The sequence below is a fragment of the Hylobates moloch genome, unplaced genomic scaffold (genome assembly GCF_009828535.3).
Source record: "Hylobates moloch isolate HMO894 unplaced genomic scaffold, HMol_V3 SCAFFOLD_1, whole genome shotgun sequence".
NCBI classification, from domain to species: Eukaryota; Metazoa; Chordata; class Mammalia; order Primates; family Hylobatidae; genus Hylobates; species Hylobates moloch.
In genome coordinates this window covers 105,594,178-105,620,476 of record NW_026652276.1, presented here as the reverse complement: position 1 = coordinate 105,620,476, position 26,299 = coordinate 105,594,178, and the positions used below count along the sequence as shown (strand labels likewise).

The 26,299-nt window shown below is 40.9% G+C and overlaps 1 protein-coding gene and 1 pseudogene across 2 annotated transcripts in view; one reads left to right on the top strand and one right to left on the bottom strand.

The window, feature by feature from the left end:
• Positions 1–26,299, bottom strand: part of LOC116811966 (S-adenosyl-L-methionine-dependent tRNA 4-demethylwyosine synthase TYW1) — a 269,724-nt gene that overhangs the window by 185,714 nt on the left and 57,711 nt on the right. For both annotated transcript variants that reach the window (XM_032757493.2, XM_032757500.2), the window contains exons 8-9: positions 24,365–24,482; positions 18,534–18,586 (exon numbers count right to left, since the gene is read on the bottom strand). In XM_032757493.2, the coding sequence (XP_032613384.1) occupies positions 18,534–18,586; positions 24,365–24,482 (171 nt within the window). The remainder of the gene's footprint in view (positions 1–18,533; positions 18,587–24,364; positions 24,483–26,299) is intronic.
• On the top strand, positions 15,782–16,174 carry LOC116811978 (monoacylglycerol/Diacylglycerol O-acyltransferase-like; annotated as a pseudogene).

Sequence of the window (26,299 nt, the reverse complement as noted above, 5' to 3'; positions counted from 1 at the left end):
AGTGGTACGATCTTGGCTCACTGCAAGCTCCGCCTCTTGGGTTCATGCCATTCTCCTGCCTCAGCCTCCTGAGTAGCTGGAACTACAGGCACCCACCACCAAGCCCAGCTAATTTTTTGTATTTTTAGTAGAGATGGGGTTTCACTGTGTTAGCCAGGATGGTCTCAATCTCCTGACCTCGTGATCTGCCCACCTGGCCTCCCAAAGTGCTGGGATTACAGGCGTGAGCCACTTCACCCGGCCTCTTTTTTAAGTCTTAACTAAAGATTTATCAATTTTATTGATATTTTCAAAGAACTAGCTTTTTGTTTTATAGTAATTTTTTATTACGCTATTTTCAGTTTCATTGATTTCTATTCTTACTTCCTTCCATTTTCTTTTTTTTTTTAACTTGGCTCTTTTCTGTTTCTTGAGGTAGGAACTTAGATTGCTGATTTGAGACCTTTCCTCATTTCTAATGTAAGAATTTAATGTTGTACATTTTCTTCTGAGAACTGCTTGAGCTGCATCCTACAGATATGTTTAATTGTCATTTTCATTAATTCTATGTTGGTTTTGTTTTTGTTTTTGTTTTTGAGACAAGGTCTCACTTTGTCACCCATCATAGCTCACTGTAGCCTCAAACTCCTGGACTCAAACGATCCTCCCACCTCAGCCTCCCAAGTAGCTGGGACTACAAGACATGTGCCTGAACACCTGGTGGGGGGGGGGGGGGGGGGGGGGGGGGGGTGGGTGTGCATTTAATTCTTTTTTTTGAGATGGGGTCTTGCTATATTGCCCAGGCTGGTCTCAAACTCCTGGATTCAGGTGATCCTCCTGCCCTGGCTCCCAACCTGCTGGAATTACAGGCATGAGCCACTATGGACAGTCCCTATGTATTTATTTATTTTTTATTTTATTTTTTTTTTTGAGACGGAGTCTCGCTCTGTCGCCCAGGCTGGAGTGCAGTGGCGCAATCTCGGCTCACTGCAAGCTCCGCCTCCCAGGTTCACGCCATTCTCCTGCCTCAGCCTCTCAGAGTAGCTGGGACTACAGGCGCCCGCCACCAAGCCCGGCTAATTTTTTGTATTTTTAGTAGAGACGGGGTTTCACCGTGGTCTCGATCTCCTGACCTTGTGATCCACCCGCCTCGGCCTCCCAAAGTGCTGGGATTACAACCGTGAGCCACCGCACCCGACCCCTATGTATTTTTTAAGGTTTCCTTTAAGACTTCCTCTTTGACCCATGGCTTATTTAGGAATGTAGTGCTTAACATACACAAGCTTAAAGACCTTCCTTTTTTCTTTCTGTTATTGATTTCTAGCTTGAATCCATTATGATCAGAGAACACACTATGTGATATAGATTATTTTAAATGTCTTAGGTTGGTTTGTTCTCTGGTCTAGGCACAGTCTAGCTTAGTGAATGCACCACAGGCACTTTAAAAAACATGTATTCTGATGCTTTTGAGCAATATGTTCTAAATATGTCAAATAAATACTGTTGATTAACTATTGTTCAGATTTTCTATATTCTTGATGATTTTCAGTCTACTAGTTCTAGCATTTACTGAGAGGAGCTTTTGAAGCCCACAACCATAACTATGGCTCTTTTTTAAATTTCTCTCTATTCAACTCTATTCATTTTTCTTTGATGTATTTTGAGGCTCTAATGTTTGGTGTGCACTCATTTCATGATTATGAAATGTCCCTCTTTGTTTCTAGTAATTATCTTTGCTCTGAAGTGTACTTACTCTGGTATTAATACAGGCCCTCCTGTTTTTTGGATTACTGTTTGTGTGTTATATTTTTTCTATCAATTTACTCAACCTAATTACATCATTGAATTTGAAGTGAATGTTCTTGTAAACATCATATATTTGGGTCATTTTTTTCATCCACTCTGCCAATCTCTTAACATTTGATTAGAGAATTTGGCATATTTAAATTTAAAGTACTTACCAATGTATTAGCACTTAATAAGTCTACTAATTTTTTTGTTGTTTTGTTTCTTTCTTCTGTGTCTCATTCGTTACCCTTTTCTTGACCTCCTGCAGGTTATTTAAACAACTTTAGGATTCCATCTTAAGTTACCTTGCATTTCTGAGTTCATCTCTTTTCTTTGTAGCGTTTGTGCTTTGTAGTGCTTGTTCTGGGTATTAATTACAACATACATACATGACTTATCAGGCTGCTGCAATCAATATTTTACCACTTCAAGTGAAGTGTGGAAATATCACTTCCGCCTAGACTCCTTTAATTTTCCTCTTTTTAAATATCATTGTCTTATTAAATAGTGTTGCAATTTTTGCTTCAATCATCAAATACGATTTATAAAACTCCTGAGGAAAATGATCATCTATAGTATGACCCCACATTTCTGCTCTTTCCATTGTTATTTTTCCCTTTGGATGCTCCAAGATTCTTTCTTTTATCATTGAATTCAGGTTTTTGTTTTGTTTTTTGAAGCAGAGTCTTGCTCTGTCACCCAGGCTAGAGTGCAGTGGTGCAATTCTCAGCTCACAGCAACCTCTGCCTCTTGGGTTCAAGTGATTCTCCTGCCTCAGCCACCTGAGTAGCTGGGATAACAGGCATGCGCCACCATGCCTGGTTAATTTTTGTATTTTTAGTAGAGACAGGGTTTCACCATGTTGGCCTGGCTGGTCTCGAACTCCTGACCTCAAGTAATTGGCCCACCTCAGCCTCCCAAAGTGCTGGGATTACAGGCATGAGCCACTGCACCCAGCCCTGAATTCAGCTTGAAGAATTTTCTTTAGCCAATATTTAAGGGCATGTCTGCTAGCAACAAATTCTTTCCATCTTCCTTCATCTGATAATGCCATTATTCATCCTTCATCCTTAAACAATATTTTGCTGCATATGAAACTCAAAGTTCATGGTTCTTTTCTTTCAACACTTGAAATCCTATTGTGCTACTCCCTTCTTGCTTCCATGGTTTCAGATGAGAAACCTGCTGACATTCAAATTGGTGCTACCTTATAGGTAATAGATTGTTTCTCTCAAGCTGCTTTACATATTTTTTCCTTTTTCAGTTCTTAGATCATTAGTTATATAAAGTATTGGTATGGATTCTTTTGGTTTTATCCTGTTTGGGGTTCCCTCAAATTCATGAAGCTGTAGGTTGATGTCTTTCATCAAATTTGGGCCATTTTCAACCAATTATTTCTTCAAATACTCTTTCGGCACCACTCATGAAATTTCACTCTCCTTCTGCAACTCTGATGACATAAATATTGGATCTCTTACCACAAATTAAGCATCCCTTATCCAAAATGCTTGGGACCAGTAGTGTTTCAGATTTCAAATTTTTTCAGATATTCGAATATTTGCAGTATACTTAGTGGTTGTTCATCTTTAATCCAAAAATCCGACATCCAAAACGTTCCAGTGAGTATTTCCTTTGATCATCATGTCAGTGCTCAAAACATTTTGAATTTTGAAGCATTTCTGATTTCAGATTTTTTTTTTTTTTGGGATAAATATAGGTAAACTTTTTGTGTAACTTTAAATCTTAAAATTATTATTATTTTTTTTAAACAGGTAAAATTAACTTTAATATTATGGTTGAACCCAATATATACAAAATGTCATTTCAACATGTAATCAACATAAGAAATTACTGATGAGATCATTTACATTTTTTCATTTCAAGAAGTATGTATTTTACGATTATAGCACATCTCAAATTTTCATTAAAAATACTTGATTTGTTGTTAGATTTCATAAAATCTACAGTTGAAAAAGTAGATCCAGATACCCAATTTGTTCCAGAATATGATTTCAGATGTTTAAATTAGGGATACTCAGCCTAAACTGCCACGCAATCTCTAAGGCTGTACTTTATGTTGTTTTCCAGTCTACTTTTGTCTATGTTGTCCAGGTTGGGTAAATTCCCTTTTTTTTTTTTTTTTTTTTTTTCCTGAGACAGAGTCTAGCTCTGTCACCCAGGCTGAAGTACAGTGGTATGATCTTGGCTCACTGCAACCTCCACCTCCTGGGTTCAAGCGATTCTCCTACCTCAGCCTCCCGAGTAGCTGGGATCACAGGCGTGCGTCACCACGCCCAGCTAATTTTTGTATTTTTAGTGGAGACAGGGTTTCACCATGTTGGCCAGGCTGGTTTTGAACTTCTGACCTCAGGTGATCCACCCGCCTCGGCCTCCTAAAGTGCTAGGACTACACGTGTGAGCCACCACAGTCAGTACAGATTGGGTAAATTCTCTTGTTCTGTCCTGTTCACCAATCATTCTATTGATCTGTTAAGGTCACTGATTCTATCTTGTCATCTCCACTTGACTACTGAGCCCATCAATCAGAGATATCTTTATTTCTCTTACTGTGTGTCTCAATTTTAAAATTCCCTCTTGGTTCTTTTATAACTTCTATTTCTTTGCTGAGATTTCTTTTTCATTTGTTTCAAGACAATTTGTAACTGATGGCTGAAGCATTTTTATGACAGCTACTTTAAAATCCTTGTCAGTTAATTCCATCATTTGATTTATCTGGTGTTGCTGTCAGTTGATTATTCTTATTCAAGGTATGATTTTCTTGTTCCTTGGTATGGCAAGAGATGTTTTCTTGTGTCCTAGACATTCTGCTTATTATGTTGGAAATTCTAGACCCTGGTTCATTCATTCTTTTATTTTAGTACATTATTTCAATTTAGCATGCAGGTCCTGGCCTACTTCTGTGTGCTATGGTTCTAATGGAAGTTTAATTTTCAGAGACTTTGCAGTGTAATTTTTCTTAGACTCCCACTGGTCCCTGCTGGAGCTGTCTGAGGGGGAGGGAGGGGCTCCTCCAAACTGACCCACTGGGAGTCTCTCAGTGGAGAAGGAGAATGTCAGGCCAGCTGACTTCCAAGGCCAGGCTGCTTTTGTGGCAGCTTGTCTGGCCTATGCCCTCTGGCAGCCCCAGTATCTCTGGGTAGAAAGGGAAGTCTCAGACCCACAAGGACAAAGAGGGTCCCCCAGCTGGGCCACTTGTGGTGGTGGGGTCCCTCTTGCTAGTGCCACCCAGCCAACATCATATCTCTTGGTGGGGGAAGAGAGTATCAGGCCCAGCAGGGATCGACAGCATTTCACAGGCCAGGCCACTTGAGGGGACTGCAGGCTGGGGAGAAGGATCATGTCTCTCTAATTAATATACAGTGACAGAAAGCAAATCAGTGGTTTCCAGGAAGTAAAGAGAAATTTGGATTATAAAGTAAGAACAAGGAAATTTTTGTATTTTGGAAATACAAAACATTTTGTATTAAGGAAATATTATCTTAACTATGGTGATAGTTTCACAGGCATATACATGTATAAAAACTTATCAGGCAGAGCAGGGTGGCTCACGCCTGTAATCCCAACACTTTGGGAGCCCAAGGCAGGTGGATCACTTGAGGTGAAGAGTTTGAGACCACTCTGGCCAACATGGTGAAACCCTGTCTCTAATAAAAACACAAAAATTAGCCGGGCATGGTGGCAGGAGCGTGTAATCCCAGCTACTTGGGAGGCTGAGGCAGAAGAATCTCTTGAACCTAGGAGACAAAGGTAGCAGTGAGCCAAGATTGCACCACCGCACTCCAGATTGCACCACTGCACTCTGGCCTGGGCGACAGAATGAGACTCCGTCTCAAAAAAAAACCTCATCAACTTGTACACTTTAAATATGGACAATTTCTCATATGTCAATTATACAGCAATAAAACTGAAAACATTTTAAAATTTAAAAATAAGACACAGGAGTCCGCTGAAAAATGTCCCACCAGCCAAAGTGTGAAAATTTGATGATCAAAACAGAAAATAACTGTAATGGATGGAGTTGATGAAAATGCATCATTACATTCAAAAACAAGGGAAAAAGTCACCATTTGAAGGGGCAAGTAAAACAACTCTGACTTTGAAAACTGGTAATTTAAGAGAAAACAAATCAGGCATTTATCATGCCAGATCAATAGGAACTGTATTTCAGAGTAACTAAATATTCTTGGTTGATTAAAAAAAAGAAAGAAAGAAAAGCTCTCCTTTACAGAATAATGCTAGCTAGTAAATACAGAATAAATGACAGAATTAAAAATATGATTTTACAAACTCTAATTAGATATTATTTCAGGGAAGTATCAGTATTATCAACTGGTGTGATTTTTTTAAGACAATCATTCGCTTAATGGTTGACAGAAAACTAGACGTTATAATAATTCCATAATAAAGTTCTAAAGGCATAGAAGAAAGCATAACTGAACAAAGGAAGCAGTAGAGTATCATTACCATGTTTCAACTGTCAATATTGGCATCACAAATGGTGGGCTGACCAGCAAAAAGACTATGACTCGCTGAAGGCTCAGATGATCATTAGCAATTTTTTTTTTTTTTTTTTTTTTTTTTTGAGACAGAGTCTTGCTCTGTCGCCCAGCCTGGAGTGCAGTGATGCAATCTTGGCTCACTGCAACCTCTGCCGCCCAGGTTCAAGTGATTCTCCTGCCTCAGCCTCCCGAGTAGCTGGGATTACAGGTGTGTGCCACCACGCCCGGCTAATTTTTGTATTTTTAGTAGAGACGGGGTTTCAGCATCTTGGCCAGGCTGATCTTGAACTCCTGACCTCGTGATTCACCTCAGCCTCCCAAAGTGCTGGGATTATAGGCGTGAGCCACTGCACCTGGCCCAATCATTAGCAATTTTAGAAATAAAGTATATTTTAATTAATTATGATTCTTAAAATTACATTTTTTAAAGACATAATGCTATTGCATACTTAACAGACTATGGTATAGTGTAAACATGACTTTTTTTTTGGCAATGGGAAACCAAAACATTTGTGTGGCTTGTTTCACTGTGATATTTACTTCATTGCAGTGGTCTGGAACGAAACCCGAAATATCTCCAAGGTATGCCTGTCATTTGTTGGCACGCTAGCCCTTCTTCAATAAGGGTTATTTCCCTCTCTTATCACATATAAACAAGCCTGTCTTGATATTCTTGTAAATAATAATAATAACCGCTAGTCCCTTTACTTCTGTTGTTTGTTTTTTTGTTTATTTGGTTTTTGTTTTGGTTTTGAGATGGAGTCTCGCTCTGTTGCCCAGGCTGGAGTGCAGTGGCGCAATCTCGGCTCACTGCAACCTCCACCTCCTAGGTTCAAGCGATTCTTCTGCCTCAGCCTCTTGAGTGGCTGGGACTACAGGTGCCCGCCACCACGTCCGGCTAATTTTTCTATTTTTAGTAGAGATGGAGTTTTACCATATTGGCCAAGCTGGTCTCGAACTCCTGACTTTGGGATCTGCCCGCCTCGGCCTCCCAAAGTGCTGGGATTACAGGCGTGAGCCATGGCACCAGGACTGTTTTGTTTGTTTGTTTGTTTGTTTGTTTTGTTTGTTTGAGACAGAGTCTTGCTCTGTCTCAGGCTGGAGTGCAGTGACGCAATCTCAGCTCACTGCAACCTCCACTTCCCAGGTTCAAGCAATTCTCGTGCCTCAGCCCCCACAAGTAGCTGAGACTACAAGCACATGCCACTATGTCTGGCTAATTTTTATATTTTTTGAAGAGACGGGGTTTCATCATGTTGGCCAGGCTGGTCTCCAATTCCTGACCTGAGGTAATCCACTTGCCTCGGCCTCCCCAAGTGCTGAGACTATAGGTGTGAGCCACTGCAGCCAGCCACTTCACCTCTGTTAAACCTAAACTTATCCATTATAAGAAGGTGCAAGTAGCTAACTACTTCCTGACACCTTCTAATGTAGTAGTGCCAGACTATTTTTGTACAGAAATATGCAATATTTAATATAAAGGACTTCCCTTTTTCTCTCATTATCTTATAGTTTGGGCAAAACACAAATTTTGTAAAATTATGTATGTGATATTGTATTATCCGTAAATTTACTTTAACAATAGTACAGAATATGGTATAAACAAAAGGCACTGAGTCTGATATTACTGAAAATCACTGGATTGGAAAGAAGAAACTTGGGATATGAGAAGTATTAAAAATAACTAAAATAAAATAAAATAAGATGACAGGGTTTAGCACATTGCTATCAACAGTAGATGGAATAACAGAAGTGTCATCTGGCTGGGCACAGTGGCTCACACCTGTAATCTCAGCATTTAGAGAGGCCAAGGCAGGTGGATTACTTGAGCGCAAGAGTTCAAGACCAGCCTGGGCAACATAAGGAGACCCTGTCTCTACAGAAAAATTTAAAAATTAGCCAAACATCGTGGTGTGCACCTATAGTCCCAGCTACTCAGGAGGCTGAGTTGGGAGGATCACTTGAGCAAGGGAAGTCAAGGCTACAGTGAGCCATGACTGCATCACTGCACTCCAGCCTGGCCGGGTTTGGTGGCTCATGCCTGTAATTCCAGCACTTTGGGAGGCAAAGGTGGGCAGATCATGAGAATCCAGGACTTCAAGACCAGCCTGGGAAACCTGGTGAAACCCCATCTCTATAAAAAATACCAATGTTAGCCAGGCGTGGTGGTGCATGCCTATAATCACAGCTACTCCAGGTGGATCACTGAAGCCTGGGAGGCTGAGGCTGCAGTGAGCTGAGATCATGCCACTGCACTCCGGCCTGGGCGACAGAGTGAGCCTGTCTCAAATTAAAAAAAGAAGGGAAGTGTCATCTGTCAGAATATTCCTGCCCCTTAGGATAAAGCCAGAGGAAAAGAAGTGAAAAACAGGAAGAAGAGTTTCTCAAATATCCACAGGCAACAGGCCTGTGGAGCAGACTGTACTAAAAAGATTCAACAGAGAAATCTGGAGAATGTTATTCTGACAACAGCAGAGGCTAAGAATCAGGTTATTAGGAAGGACAACCAAGGTAAATGAAGTATCAAAGCAAAGATCAGGTGTGGACTGTGAAAACGGGCAGGGGCAGTCCAGGAGAAAAATGAAGACAAAGGGATGTTTCCCGCAAAGTCCAAGAGGGCACAGTGGAAAAGGCTGGCACAGAGAGAGGCAGGGCTCACGCTGGAAGGAGCACGTGGAAATGGAGAGTGAAACATAGTCAGCAGAAGGGAAAGTAAGTATGAACCCAAGATAGAAATGTTTAGGAACAGTAATAAAGAATGTAAAAAGTCAAGAATGGTTGGAGAAGAAAAGCTGGTTTAATTAGAACTGCCAGTTTATCATTATTATTATTATTATTAATTTTATTTATTTATTTTTATTCTTTTGTGAGAAAGATCCTGGCTCTGTCGCCCAGGCTGGAGTGAGGTGGCACAATCTCAGCTCACTGCAACCTCCACCTCCCGGGTTCAAGCGATTCTCCCACCTCAGCATCCCGAGTAGCTGGGATTACAGGCATGCGCCACCATGCCCAGTTAATTTTTTTTTTTTTTAGTAGAGACGGGATTTCACCATGTTGGTCAGGCTGGTCTTGAACTCCTGACCTCAGGTGATCTGCCTGCCTTGGCCTCCCAAAGTGCTGGAATTACAGGTGTGAGCCACGACACCCGGCCTAGTACTGTCAGATTTGAGCTAACCAATAACAGTAAAGAGACTGAGTTTTGTATGGGGAACCTTGCTAGGGCAGAACAGGCTGAGAAAAGGTCTGGCAGACAGGACTGGAGGTGCTTCGTCACCAGGAATTGAGTTACTGGTAGCCGGCGGTCACTCAGCTCCTGCAGATACAGCCACAAACAGTGGTAAGAGATGCAAATCAGGTACCTGATAGAGCCCTTATCCAGAATTTACAAAGAACTTTTACAATCCAACAATAGACACATAATCAAATGTAAAAATGGGCCAAGATTTGAAGAGATGTTTGTCTAAGGAAGATATACAAACATCCAATCCATAAATGAAAAGATGCTCAACATCACTGGTCGTTAGGAAGATGCAAACCTCTAAGAGATACCACCTGACACGCCCTAGGATGGCAATAATCAAAAAAAGAACAATAACAAATGCTGGCAAGGCTGAGGAGAAATCGGAACCCTCATACACACGCGAAAATGTGTGCATATAATGTTGGCCAGGCACAGTGGCTCATGCCTGTAATCCCAGCACTTTGAGAGGCTCAGGTGGGTAGATCACCTGAGGTCGGAGTTCGAGACCAGCCTGACCAACAGGGGGAAACCCTGTCTCTACTAAAAATACAAAAATTAGCCAGGCGTGGTGGCACGTGCCTGTAATCCCAGCTACTCAGGAGGCTGAGGCAGGAGAATCGCTTGAACCTGGGAGGCAGAGGTTGCAGTCAGCCGAGATTGCACCACTGCACTCCAGCCTGGGTGACAGAGCGAGACTCCATCCATGAAAAAAAAAAAAAAAAAAAAAAAAAACCAGAAATGCGAAGAATTAAGAAGAGTGGAAGTAATCTTGGCTATAAAGAAAAACAGAATGGAGAACTTATACTACATAATTTCAGACTGACTACAAAAGCTCACATAATCAAGACAATGTGGTATTGGCACAGGATAGATAAATATATCAGTGGCACAGAATTTGGAGAGACCAGAAATAGTCCTGCCCATATGATGGACTGACTGTCTACAATGGCCTAGAAAGCAATTCAATGGAGAAAGGAAAGTATGAAGTTATCAGAATCAACATGGAGTTACTGATGTTAAGAAAGCCCTGACAAACAGAGCTGGGGAAGGGTATGAAGAGAGGGCTATCATGCTTGTATGCCTGATAACAAAAAAGATTCTGCAAAAGCCACAACCTTGAACAAAGGCCATCACAACCTTACACAGAAATATTTCTGTAAGGACATCAGCCCAGCAACTGCCTGTCCAACCTTCGACAGCATCACCCTTGTTATTGATCTTTGTAGCCAAGAATAATGACTTCAAAACAATTCTGTAACACTCCTCCTTTTTTCCTTTACAGCTGGGTGTAGGCCGGGCGTGGTGGCTCATGCCAGCACTTTGGGCAGCAGAAGTGGGCGGATCAACTGAGGTCAGGAGTTCGAGACCAGCCTGGCCAACATGGCGAAACCACGTCTCTACTAAAAATACAAAAAAATTAGCCAGTCGTGGTGGCGTGCGCCTGTAATCCCAGCTACTAGGGAGGCTGAGGCAGGAGAATCCCTTAAACCTGGGAGGCGGAGGTTGCAGTGAGCCGAGATTGTGCCACTGCACTCCAGCCTGGGTGACAGAGGAAGCCCTCTAACAAAAAAAAAAAAAAAGCTGGGTATAGTAGGTACAATAGTTCCAGCTATTTGAGGGGACAAGGCAGGAGGATCACTTGAACTCAGGAGTTCAAGTGCAGCCTGGACAACGTAACAAGACCTGTCTCTTAAAAAACAAACAAGCAAACAAAACCCATTGTCTTCCTGAAAATGGACCTAATTTATTATGTTCCCATTGCTATGTTCTATTCCCAAATAAACATTTTTTTCTCTTAGAAAAAGGCCTCTCAGCCAGGCGCGGTGGCTCACGCTTGTAATCCCAGCACTTTGGGAGGCCGAGGCGGGCGGATCACAAGGTCAGGAGATTGAGACCACTGTGAAACCCAGTCTCTACTAAAAATACAAAAAATTAGCTGGGCGTGGTGGCGGGCGCCTGTAGTCCCAGCTACTCGGAGAGGCTGAGGCAGGAGAATGGCGTGAACCCGGGAGGCGGAGCTTGCAGTGAGCCGAGATCGTGCCACTGCACTCCAGCCTGGGTGACAGAGCAAGACTCCGTCTCACAAAAAAAAACAAAAAAGAAAAAGGCCTCTCTCTGTTTGTTATCTGGTTCACATAATTGGTTTCAGAAACGGGACCTGAAAGAGAGCACTAAGAATTGGTGATTCTTGGCACCACTGCAGTACTCACCTGAGCCCTTGAGCTCTCCACCACCATGATCTGCCTTTTCTGCCCTGGTATGTCTTCTCTCAGTCTGAGCCTCCTTCCTTTTAGTAGAGGCTTTTTTACTTTATTTAGAATGTGGTTTGGATAAGGCCACCTTAATAATGAATCACCAACCCTCTTGGCATGATAGACTTTTTACCTTTTCTGGAAAGTATTTTCTAGTATAAAGAAAAGTGTCTTTCTGGATTAAGTACTCTTGGTTTCTACAAAATTGACATTCTCTCTGGGAGGCATGACTTCTCTGGTTTGTGTACCTCATTTAGTATCTCATTTGATCTGCACGCCTAGGTTAAAATGCTTTTGAACACTCTTATCTTGGGTTCTTTTCATTTGGTTTGACTCTTTTCCCACGCTTGTTTTGGAAAACTTTCTGAGACCAAAATAAATGTTCTGGATAGTGGGCACAGAATGGCTAATTAAAAGCCACTAGGCGGCCAGGTGGCCGGTGGTTCCTGAGATTTTTTTTAAATCTGAGATTCCTGTGTGATCAATGTGGGAAGAAAAAGTTATGTCTCTATAGAAAAACTATAATATACCTATTCTTATTACAGATTGTAGCCCCGTGCATTGTTTTAAAGTTCTTGTTATCTACGTGTAGACTGGACTAGATTCTGAATTCTTCTAATTTCCTCCAATACTTGGTCACAATTCTCCAGCTGGCTTAAAAAGCTTTATTAGCTGAAACTAGATAATTTTTTTGAGATGGAGTCTCACTCTGTCGACCAGGCTGGAGTGCAGTGGTGCGATCATGATTCACTGCAAACTCCACCTCCCGGGTTCAAATGATTCTCATGCCTCAGCCTCCCGAGTAGCTGAGACTACAGGCACACACCACCACACTCATCTAACTTTTGTATTTTTAGTAGAGACGGGGTTTCACAGTGTTGGCCAGGCTAGTCTTGAACTCCTGACCTCAAGTGATCTGCCAGCCTTGGCCTCCGAAAGTGCTGGGATTTCAGGTGTGACCAAGGTGGTGCCTGGCTGAAACTAGATAAATTTTAAGAAACAAGCCTCATGTCTGATTTATGAACCACAAAAAAGGTTCACCCAACTGCCCAATGTCATGACCGAAGATATTCAAACTACAAACCAGAAGAAAAAGTTGCTATTTTCACACTGTAAACAGCTTTCTCCAAGAGGTTGGAATAAGATTTCATATCATAATGAGACTTTTACTCCTCTTAATGCTACTTTTCTCACTTGGCAGACTAACAGTGTAATCGAAATTTTACAATCAATAGACTCTGCTGGTAAGTTAACAAAACCTAACTTAAGAAATACTTTTGTATCGATTCATTAAATAAGAAAATGTCTGTGCTATTTCTAATATTACAAGCTGTACTTGGATAAATTCCTCTGGGAAAGCTGAAACCCATATACACAAAACAAAACAGCTCATAAGGTTACAGCAGGTCTCACCTAATTCCCTATGGTGATTTAACTTATTCAATTGGTTTTCTTTAAGCCTAGATTCATGAGTCAAAGCCATTATGCAAACTGACATTGTCATATTAAGTTTACCTTTTATTTTCCCTTTTTAAACTTTGAACCTGGGCCAGGCGCACTGGCTCACGCCTATAATCCCACCTATAGGAGGCCAAGGCGGGCGGATCACTTGAGGTCAGGAGTTCGAGACCAGCCTGGCCAACCTGGCAAAACCCCGTCTCTACTGAAAATATAAAAATTAGTTGGGAGTGGTGGCAGTTGCCTGTAATCCCAGCTACTCCGGAGGCTGAGGCAAGAGAATCACTTGAACCCGGAAGGCAAAGGTTGCCATGAGCCAAGATCATGCCACTGTACTCCAGCCTGGGCGACAGAGTGAGATTCAGTCTCAAAAAAAAAAAACAAAAAAACAAAAACATAACTACAGGGCTGGGCACGGTGGCTCACATCTGTAATCCCAGAACTTTGGGAGGCCAAGGCAGGTGGATCACTTGAGATCAAGAGTTCGAGACCAGCCTGGCCAACATGGTGAAACCCTGTCTCTACTAAAAATACAAAAATTACCCAGGCGTGGTGGTGCATACCTGTAATCCCAGCTACTCAGGAGGCTGAGGCAGGAGAATTGCTTGAACCCAGGAGGCGGAGGTTGCAGGGAGCCGAGATCACACGGCTGCACTCCAGCCTGGGTGACAGAACAAGACTTTGTCTCAAAAAAATAAATAAATAAAAATAACTACAGGATGAATGATCAGTCATGCTTTCTGAGAAAGATCTTGATCAAAAGGAAGAAATGTAAAAGTTGTCAAAATCAGAATGGAGTCACTAATGTTAAGAAAAACAGAAGCAGGGAAGACCATGAGGAGAGTTATCTTGTATGCCTGGTAATGAAAAAGACTCTACAAAAACCACAACCTTGCACAAAGGCTACCACAACCTTACACAAAAAAATGCTTCTCTGCCAACGTCATCTGCCCAGCAACTGCCAGCCTACCCTCGGACTGCCATCACCCTTGTTATTGATCTTTGCAGCCAAGGATAATTATTTCAAAACAATTGCATAATCCTCAACTTTTCCTTTAAAAATATTTGTCTTTGGCCAGGCACAGTGGCTTACGCCTGTAATCCCAGCAATTTGGGAGACAAAGGTAGGTGGATCATGAGGTCAGGAGATTGAGACCATCCTGGCTAACAAGGTGAAACCCCGTCTCTACTAAAAATACAAAAAAAAAAAAAAAATTAGCCGGGCGTGGTGGCAGGCGCCTGTAGTCCCAGCTACTCAGGAGGCTGAGGCAGGAGAATGGTGTGAACCTGGGAGGCAGAGCCTGCAGTAAGCTGAGATCACACCACTGCACTCCAGCCTGGGTGACAGAGCGAGACCCCGTCTCAAAAAAAAAAAAATCTTTGTCTTCATTGACTTATAGTAACTCACAAAAAATTAAAAAGTAAACTTTGTCTTCCTGTACCTCCCCAAAAACACAGTTTACTGTGGCTTGCATATTCCCATTGCAATGCTATGTTCCAAAATAACTATCATTTTCTTCTAGAGAGCCCCTCTCTGTATGTTATTCAGGTTGACAAAAGTCTTCAACAAATGGTGCCAAAACAATTGGATATCCACACTGGCAGAGGTGGGATAAATCTTAACCTTTACCTCACACCATTCATAAAAATTAATTCAAGACGAATCACAGGCCCAAACATAAAAGTTAAAACTACATATGGGGCCAGGTGCGGTGGCTCATGCCTATAATCCCAGCACTTTCAGAGGCCAAGGCAGGCAGATCACTTGAGTCCAAGAGTTCAAAACCAGCATGGGCAACATGATGAAACCCTGTCTCTACAAAAAATACAAAAAAAAAACTATTGCCAGGCATGGTGGCACACTGCTTGGGAGGCTGACGAGGGAGGATCGCTTCAGCCCAGGAGGTGGGAGGCTGCAGTGAGCCGAAATTGCACCACTACACTATAGCCTGGATGACAGGGCAAGACCCTACCTCAAAAAAATAAACGATTTTAAAAAATGGCTTCTTCCACACAGGTTGCTTAGGAGAAATCTGCCCAAGCAACTCTGTCCGCCCCCTCGGCCACTGACTCCCTGAAGAGCTCCTGCCACCGCTCTAGGAATACAGACATTGAAGTTTGGGGACAATATGTTTATCTAACTTCTGTATCAAAACTAAAGACCTGCTATGGCAGTGAAAAAAGAAACTGAATTTGTCATTTTCACCTAAAGAAAAACGACAGACAAAAGTCAAACCTGTAGGCCAGGCACGGTGGCTCACGCCTGCAATCTCAGCACTTTGGGAGGCCGAGGCGGGCGGATCACGAGGTCAGGAGATCGAGACCATCCTGGCTAACACGGTGAAACCCCGTCTCTACTAAAAATACAAAAAATTAGCCGGGTGTGGTGGCGGGTGCCTGTAGTCCCAGCTACTTGGGAGGCTGAGGCAGAAGAATGGCATGAACCCAGGAGGCAGAGCTTGCAGTGAGCCGAGATTGTGCCACTGCCCTCCAGCCTGGGCGACAGAGCAAGACTCTGTCTCAAAAAAAAAAAAAAAAAAAATCAAACCTGTGGTGCAGGACAGGATCCTGTGCCTTGTATGATTTCTCTGATTCACAAACTCTAAGAATGGTTTACTGTGGAACAGTTGGAGGACTATTTGAATTTTGCAAACTATCTCTTGTGGGTTTTTACACCATTAACACTTTTAATACTTCCTTACTTTACTATCTTTCTTCTCTACCTTACTATTATTTTCCTACACATTTATAAGAGAAAGAACATATTAAAAGAAGCCTACTCTTATAATTTATGGGATGGTGCAAGGAACACAGAGGCAAGTCTGTGGGAGGGGCATGCAGCAGTTTGGCATGGTAAGCGAGGATGCTTTCATCTCTGTGTTGCTGTTCATGTATGCTGCATTGGAACTGTGTTACCATGCCATTTTATTGACTGAGAAGATACTGAAAAATATAACAGAAGTGATATTTACTATTCCCTGTTATCTGTTTGCATGCATCGTGCATATGTATGTGTCTTCCTTAAAATGAGTTTTCCCAGAGATTAGTTTCCACTAAACAGAGAACCACGCAGCACTGCAGACTATAAGCTAACATGTGAAAATGTATATTTAACACATCTAAAAGAGTTAGAGACTAATTAAACTATAGAAAACTGCTTAAAAAAATTAAAACTACATATGAAGCTTCTAGAAGAAAATCTAGAATATCTTTGTGACTTTGTGGTTGGCAGAAATGTCTTAAAATACAAAAAACACTAACCATAAAAGAAAAATATGATATAGTGAACTGTATCCAAATTAAAATTTTCAAAAGATACCTTTATGGAAATAGAAAAGCCACAGTCTAGAGAAATATTCACAATGCACATTCAACAAAAGATTCACATCCACAACATATAAAGAACTTCTAGAAATCAATAATATAGCATCAAACAACTGAGTTTGAACAAAGATGTGAACGGACATTTCACAAGTATAAACAGCCAATACGCACAACACAAGATGTTCTTGGCTGGGCATGGTGGCTCACGCCTATAATCCCAGCACTTTGGGAGGCTGAGGCGCGTGGATCACTTGAGGTCAGGAGTTTGAGACCAGCCTGGCCAACACAGTGAAACTCCGTCTCTACTAAAAATACACAAATTCAAAACTTAGCTGGGCGTGTTGGCACACGCTTATAATCCCACTTACTCAGGAGACTGAGACATGATAATCACTTGAACCTGGGAGGTGCAGTGATCCAAGATTGCACCACTGCACTCCAGCCTGGGTGACAGAGCATGACAGAGTGAGACTCTGTCTCAAAAAAACAAAAAAAAGTTCCCAATCATCAACCATCACCAGCAAAATATAAATTAAAACCACAATGAGGGCCAGGCACCGTGGCTCAAACCTGTAATCCCAGCACTTTGGGAGGCCGAGGTGGGCAGATCACGAGGTCAAGAGATCAAGACCATCCTGGCTAACATGGTGAAACCCCGTCTCTACTAAAAATAGAAAAATTAGCTGGGCGTGGTGGTGTGCGCCTATAGTCCCAGCTACCCGGGAGGCTGAGGCAGGAGAATCACTTGAACCCAGGAGGCGGAGGTTGCAGTGAGCCAAGATCATGCCACTGTACTCCAGGCTGGCAACAGAGCGAGACTCCGTCTCAAAAACAAACAAACAAGAAAAAAAAAAAAAAGAAAAAAACACAATGAGGTACCATTTCACAACCATGAAAATGCCTAAAATTAAAAGACAATACCACATGATGGTGAGAATGTGTAACAAATGGAACTTTCATAAATTGCTGAGCAAGTATAAAGTAGTACAACCACACTGACAACAGTTTGGGAGTTTCTTCTAAAGTTAAATATATACCTACTCTACGACTTAACAATTGCACTTCTAGGCATTTACCCAAGGAAAACTGAAATTTACATTCACAAAGTCTTGTGAAGAATGCTCATAGTACTTTTTTTCATGATAGCCAAAAATTAAAAACAGACCAAATGTCTATTTACGGATCTTTAAAAACTGGTATATTCATACAATGGCATACTACTGAGCAATAAAAGTGAATGAACTACTGATGCATGTTACATGATACGACACGGATGCATCTCAAAAATATGTTGAGTTTAAGAAGCCAGTTGCAAAAGACTGCACATTACATGATTCCACTCATATGAAATTCTTTTTTTTTTTTTTTTTGAGATGGAGTCTCACTCTTAACACCCAGGCTGGCATGCAGTGGCACGATCTGGGCTCACTGCAACCTCTGCCTCCTGGGTTCAAGCGATTCTCCTGCCTCAGCCTCCCGAATAGCTGGGATTACAGATGCCCACCATCACACCTGACTAATTTTAGTATTTTTAGTAGAAATGGGGTTTCATCATTTTGGCCAGGCTGGTCTCGAACTCCTGACCTCAAATGATCTGCCCACCTGGCCTCCCAAAGTGCTAAGATTACATGTGTGAGCCCCTGCATCTGGCCATATGAAATTCGAAAAAGGCAAAACTAAGTAACAGTAATAGCAATTAGAACAATAATTCCCTAGGGAAAGGGAGTTATTGACTAGAAATAGGCACAATAAATTCATTGGGGTGGGGATAATAACTTATATCTTAATTGGAATTGGTGAATATAGGTTCTACATCTATCAAAATTTGCTGAACTCATTTTAAAGAATCGTTTAAAAATCTGTGCATATTAAATGTAAATTATACCTCTAGTAAATTTATTGACAGTGTATAATAATAGCTATTTAAAAGTTGCATATAATAGACATACTGAATAAAAACAAAAAAAATACCTTTGTCCACCTGCAAAGCTTCACCCCCGAGTGGCTCCCAATCAATTGATAACCTGAGTGGAAAAGCAGGGAACACAAAGTTAGACTAATCCGAAGGGTCATATCAAAAAGTGACATTAAAATTTAGCAAAAATTTTTTTTTTTGCTAAATTATTGCAGTCAACCAACCCATGGCAGAAAACATTAAAGATTTAATTCAGCAAGATGAGAAAACAATTTAAAATCTATATGTATCTAATAATATAGACTCAAAATACATAAAGAAATGATCTTTTTTTTTTTTTTTTTAAAGACAGTCCCGCTCTGTCACCCAGGCTGGAGTGCAGTGTCGTGATCTCAGCTCACTGCAACCTCTGCCTCCCAGGTTTAATCGATTCTCATGCCTCAGACTCCCGTGTAATTGGGACTACAGTTGTGCTTCACCCTGCCAGGCTAATTTTTTTGTATTTTCAGTATAAATGGGGTTTCACCATGTTGGCCAGGCTGGTCTCGAACTCCTGTCCTCAAGTGATCCATCTACCTCCGCCTCCCAAAGTGCTGGGATTACAAGCGTGAGCCACCACATCCAATCAAGAAACAATAAATTAATCCAAAAATTATACGAGGAGATTTTAACCTCTCTGTCTTTAACAGATCTCATAGGTAAAAACTCGGTAAAGCTCTAAAAGATGTAAGCAACACAACACATAAACTTGACCAAAAACACACAGAGCCCTGCACTCACCAACTACAGAATTTACATTCTTTTCATGGACCAGTGAAACATTTATAAAAATGAATGGTATGCTGGGCCATAAAACAAAAGTAATGATATATTTCAACTGAATGAATGGGGAGCTATCATCAGTAATCTTTGAAAGAAGATGAAGAACCAGATGTCAATAGGAGAATAAAACAAAGTAATGTTGACCCAAAGAGAGAAAAATCAAATTCTAGGAACTACATCTTAAACGTGAATTCTCAGTAGCACTATAACCTATCACTTCAAATTTTTGAGCTACATAGGACATGAAAAGCATGGAAAAAGCCAGGCCAAAGTAATCTCATTTCCTTTTTAAACAAACTAGTAGTACAAACAAGTAGTACATTCTGATTTCAGAAAGCATTCAATACCGTTTCTCATGAGGCTTCAGGTAATAAGCCACAATTATCATGAGTCGCTTTGCACAAAAAGACTCTTGCAGGCAAATAAGGCAAATGGAGAAATACAGTCTGGATGACAGCATAAGTGGATCAGTGGCTGGATAAACATCCATATTCACACTGTGATGATTATTGGAGCAATGTCAATTTGGATTACAAGTCTCCAGTGGTAACATTTACAGGGCTTTGTCTTTTATCCTCTTCTGTATTTATGTAAACATCTTGCATATAAATAAAGGACTGCTTATGTACTCGAAGGTGGAACTGAGTCCAATTGAATAACTCATCTATGATACCAAATATGCATTTAAAAGATACCCAGAGGAAATTCTAGTTCTTCTCTTGGAATTCCATATTATACTGTTCATACTATCATAGAAATCATCCTCTATTACATTGACTCTTTATATTTTTCTCTCCCAAGATACATAGGTTTCTATAAATTTTGCATTTAGGTAAAGAAAAAAACTGTACATTACAGAATGGAGAGATCTGTAGTTGACCACAGCACAAATATAAGCCAACAGTGTACAGGTGCTGAAAATCATAGTGTGGAATTCTGCTTCTAGCCAAGATGGAGTAACAGAGAGGATTTATAATCCTACTTGAAATGCCAAAAAATGGACAAAATATATGAAACCAGATTTCAGAACATGAGACATCAGGCAACAAAAGATGGTGATCCCATAGAGATAGGAAACAATTAAGGTGAGCCCTCCCATTACCTCGGCTTACTGTCTAGAAACCTTCCAGGCCATGTAGCAAAGAGAGACTACCCAAGCAAAGCCCAGTGGACTCTTGAGTTTGGAAAATGCAACAGAGCCTAGGGAGACAAAGGTGGCTACAGTTTGCAGGATTGAAAGCTAGAGTGATGAAACCTACAAAGAGACTCCAAGAGTCTACAGGGGATTTCTCTCAAGTATTTGCCCAAGTACTGTTTAGCACATTCATAAGAGAAGCACTACCCAAGGATGGGAAAGAACCATTTTTGGAGGACTAGACATTTAGAGAAGAAACAATTACTGAACTTGAAGACACAGTGATAGAAACTATCCCAAATGGGACGGGCATGGTGGCTCACACCTGTAAATCCCAGCACTTTGGGAGGCCAAGGCGGGTGGATCACCTGAGGTCAGGAGTTCGAGAACAGCCTGACCAACATGGTGAAACCCTGTCTCTACTAAAAATACAAAAATTAGCCACGCGTGGTGGCGCATGCGTGTAATCCCAGCTACTCAGGAAGCTGAGGCAGGAGAATCACTTGAACTCAGGAGGAGGAGGATATGGTGAGCCAAGATCACACCACTGCACCCCAGACTGGGCAACAAGAGCGAAACTCCGTCTCAAAAAAAAAAAAAAAAAGAAAGAAACAAAGAAACTATCCCAAATGAAAAGAGGGAGAGAGGAAGGGAAGGACTGGGGGTAATGCCTGATGCTTACAGCAGGCTGAGAATTGTACCTGTTTCTGCCAGTCAGACTAGAAATCTAAAGATGCACAAGGTATTAGGTAGACTACATAGAAGTGTTTTGCCTCAACAGTGAGGAATAATTAGCCCTATACTGAGCCGGCTCTCTTCTCACCTAAAAAGCCATAAAAGTAAGATATAAAGCTCATATTATTTCCAAGTAACTTAACCTTGTCCCAGGAAAAAAAAAAAAAAGCTTAAAACTGTTTATAAGAGTGTTTATATAAAAATATCCAGGCCAGGCACCATGGCTCAAGCCTGTAATCCCAACACTTTGGGAGACCAAGGTGGGCAGATCAGGTCAGGAGATCGAGACCATCCTGGCTAACACGGTAAAACCCCGTCTCTACTAAGAATACAAAAAATTAGCCAGGCGTGGTAGTGGGCGCCCAGTTACTCAGGAGGCAGAGGCAGGTGAATCACTTGAGGCAGGAGAATCGCTTGAACCCGGGAGGCAGAGGCTGCAGTGAGCCAAGATCAAGCCACTGTACTCCGGCCTGGGCAACAGAGCGAGACTCCATCTCAAAATAAATAAATAAATAATAAAAATAAAAATATCCAGTACCTAATAAGGTAAAATTAGGTCTGACATCCAATCAAAGATACGAAACATGCAAACAGATAGGAAAACATGACGAATGAGGAAAAAAATCCATCAACCAAAGCTGATTCAGAAATGACAAAGACATTAGCAGATTAGGACATTAAAACAGTTATAACTGTATTCTATAGGCTCAAAAAGGTAATAGATGTGGAAAATATAAAAAGACCCAAACTGAACTTCTAGAAATGAAAACTACAATGTCTAAGTTGAAAAATACATTACATAGGATTAATGGAAGATGAGACATCACAGAAGATTACTAAACTTGAAAACGTAGCAATAGAAACTATCCAAAATGAAAAGTGAGACAGAAGAAAGAACTTTTTTTAAATGAATAGAACATGAGTGAGTTGTGGGTCAAATTCAAGCAGACTATTACACATGTAACTGTAGTCTTCTAGGAAGCAAGTGGGTGTGGAGGGGGAGAATATTTGAAGAAATATTGGCCAAAATTTGTCCGAATTTTATGAAGACCATAAATCCACAAAACCAAGACACTCAACAAAACCCAAATAAAAGAAACATGAAGAAAACTAAACTGAGGCACATTATAATTAAATTGCTCAAAATCAGAGATTTTTGATTTCTCTTAATCAAAAAGATTAAGAAAAAATCTTCCAAGTAGCAGGCGGTTGGGAGAAGGAGGATCCTATTTAAAGGAACAAACAAAAGGGTGACTGATTGCTGAACTCTAATCAGAAGCAATGTGAGCAAGAGGACAGCGCAGTACCATCTGTAAAGTACTGAAAGAAATAACAGCTGTCAACCTACAATTCTATATCCAGCAAAAAATTACTGAACTTGAAGACACAGTGATAGAAAATGAAGGCAAAGTAAAACCATTTTCAGATATACGAAAGCTGAAAGAATTCATCACCAACAAACCTGCACTATGAGAGATGTTCAAAAAGTCCTTGGAGTCACCACAGGTAAGTTTAAATTAGAAAAAAAAAAACAAAAACAAGTAGTCATACAGGCAGATGGAAAAGGATATCAGACGGAACACAGATCTACATGAACAGAACATGGTAACTACATGAGTACTGAAAATGGTAACTACCTAAGTAAATATGTGAGATTCTAAGATTCTAAGTATATAAATCTTTAGTACATAATTAAATAGATGTTTTGATTGAGTTAGATATAAAAATAGATATTTTTGTTGAGGAAAAAAATAATAATAAAGTGTAGGCTTTAGAGCATACGTAAAACACTCAGTGTGGTGGCTTACACCTGTAGTCTCAGCTATTCAGGGGGCTGAGGCAGGAGGATTCCTTGAGCCCAGGAGTTCAAGGCCACAGTGAGCCATGATCATACCACTGCACTCCAGCCTAGGCAAAAGAGTAAGACCCCACTCAACCAAAAAACAAAAGTAAAAGTAAAATGTGTGATAAAAATTACATACGGATTAAGAAAGAAATAATGGAAGTATAGTATTGTAAGGTTCTTCTACACATTAAGTAAGATAACATCACTCAAAGATATACTATGAAATGATGAAGTAGTATGGTGTAGGCCAGGTGCAGTGGCTCACACCTGTAATCCCAGCACTTTGGGCGGCTGAGGCGGCAGATCACTTGAGGCTAGGAGTTCAAGACCAGCATGGCCAACATGGCGAAAAAATTAGCTGAGCATGGTAGCATATGTCTCTAGTCCCAGCTGCTCAGGAGGCTGAGGCAGGAGAATCACTTGAACTCAGGAGGCAGAGGTTGTAGTAAGCCAAGATTATGCCACTGCACTCCAGGCTGGGTGAGAGAGACTCTGTCTCAAAAAAAAAAAAAAAAAAAGAAGAGGTATCGTGTAAAACCTTCAGCAACTATTAGCAAAAATGTTATTGCTAGTAAGCAAACAAAATATGAGTCATTTTTAAAAAATGAATTAATTTGAAAGAACACAGAAAAACAGGAAAAGGGAAATAAAAAAGCAGATGAAATAGAAAATAGCAAGATAAATTTAAATCTATAATGAAATCACATTAATATAATCCACCCTAATTAAAACATAGACATAGACGTTAAAATACAAATATATATATATTTCTCTAGTGTACCAGACCGATGGTTCCTTGAAGCAGATATAGTTTCCTGTGTTTCTCTGCATTGCCAGAACTGTCACATAAAAGGTCTCTCATAAATATAGAGGGGAAGTGGGGAGGGGGAAGGAGGAAAGGAGGTCGGTCTACTGATTCCCATTTTACTACTCTTTCTTCCACAGGAAACTAATATTATTACTCATTCATGCAACTATAACCTCCTTAATAAGGTAAGACCACAAAAATCCAGATATGACACTCCTACATAAACACTTCTAATTAACCCATTATCGTATCATATAAACTTTTCTATGCATTTTTAATAGCTTTCCCAATGACAGCACTTTTGATCTGTGAACTTGACCCACACTGACAGTAATATCCCAATAAACCAAGAAAAAAGGTAACTCATTGGTGCAGGCAGCCAACAGAAGCGATCCGCAGAAATAAGAAGGTAAATCTTTACACTGTTATATCTGCCACTATGAACAGCTGCTGAGCTAATTAGAGAGAGACTTCATTCTAGGTATGAAATGAGAATGCCTAAGACTATAGTCATATAACAACAATTCTTAAAGATTTTCACCTTGTTTAGTAAGGGCTTCTCGGAGAGCAGGAGTTATCATAGCTCTTCTTTCACCATCTTCATTCCTCCCCATGTTCCTGAACAAACCAGACTTCTCTTCCTGCTGTTCCATTTCTCTCTGCATTAAAATAAAAAAGAATGAAATCCAGAATTGGCAATGTGCAATGTAAATAACAGCACAATCATGAACAACTAGCATCAATAAAAAGGTCCATTATGAGGCCGGGCACGGTGGCTCACGCCTGTAATCCCAGCATTTTAGGAGACCAGGGCAGGTGGATCACCTGAGGTCAGGAGATCAAGACCAGCCCGGCCAACATGGCGAAACCTCATCTCTACTAAAAACACAAAAATTAGCCGGGGATGGTGGCTCACACCTGTAACCCCAGCTACTCAGGAGGCTGAGGCAGGAGAATCACTTGAACCCGGAAGGTGAAAGTTGCAGTGAGCCAAGATCACACCACCATACTCTAGCCTGGGCAACAGAGAAAGACTCCATCTCAAAAAATAAATAATTATAAATAATTTTTAAAAAAATTTTTTAAAAAGGGCTGTTATGAACCATGGCCCACAAAACCCATCCTCTCCAAAGTGAACACAATCCCAATGAGACAACAATCTAAAGACATGCCAGGATGCTCTTTTGTTAAGTAACTATATACTCAAACATACACATCCAAAAACCATAAATCTACAATTCACTTATCTAAGTGTCAAACATTTTCAGCAATCTGAGTACAGATAGCTGCCTAACTTTAGCAAGTTGTTTATTTTCTCTGAATTTCAATTTCCTCACCTGAAAAGGGGGAAAAATAATAATAGCAATAGAGAAGAAATATGTTGAAGGTTAAATGAAATAAAATCACGGCACAACCCCTGATGTACAATAGGCGTTCAATAAATTATAGCTGCTGCTGGTATTACATCTCTAAACCCCAAAAACAAATGAAAAAAGTACTCTAAGCCACCCTGAGAGCCATCAGCTCAGAGACCAAGTTACCCCACTACCACCAACAGCCATCCCAATGGTTCCTTCTCCTTTATTTTTTGAAACAGTCTCGCTTTGTCGCCCAGGCCAGAGTGCAGTGGCACGATCTTGGCTCACTGCAAACACCACCTCCCAGGTTCAAGCAATTCTCATGCCTCAGCCTCCCAAGTAGCTGGGACTACAGGCGTGCACCACCATGCCCAGCTAATTTTTTTGTATTTTTACTAGAGACAGGGTTTTGCCATGTTGGCCAGGCTGGTCTGAAACTCCTGGCCAATGTCTACTTCTAGAAGATCCTATGCAGGATATTTTTCTTCAGTGACAGAAAAAGAAACACTTAAGAAATCCGAAGGATGATATAAAAATAATTGTGTTTCCTATTGACTTTGGCCACCAGGAAATTTCACCAGCACACCTTTGATTACTGTTACAAAACCTTGCAGCATGCTGGTCTTCTATTCATTGTAATTGGCTTGATATGACAAGATGACCCTCATTCCCTCTTTCCACTGATTTCTTCTTCTCTTTTTAAAAGTTTATTTGTGTATATTTTTAAGGATATCTCCCTATCTTTTTGGGAATGGCGGAGTGCTGAGTAATAATTTCAGAGACAACACACAAGATCTGTGTTACACTTTAGGGGAGATACTCATCAAATCTTACTGACAGCTGCAGAAATTCACAGTAACTCATCTTGGCAGTGGCCCTACCACCAAGCCCCAGACCACCCTTGGTCCCTGTCTATTTTAAATGTCCAGCCATCCAGCCCCCAGGTGAATAAGTGAATGGACTCACCGTAACACCATTTCTACTTTAACATGAGAATATCTCACAGGTAAGGTCTGAGATTTGCTTCAAACTAAAACAGAAAGGGGTATACAAAGGGTACCTAGGGGAGGATGGCTCATAAGTTGCTGGTTGATGAGGCCAGGCAATAGGTAATAAGA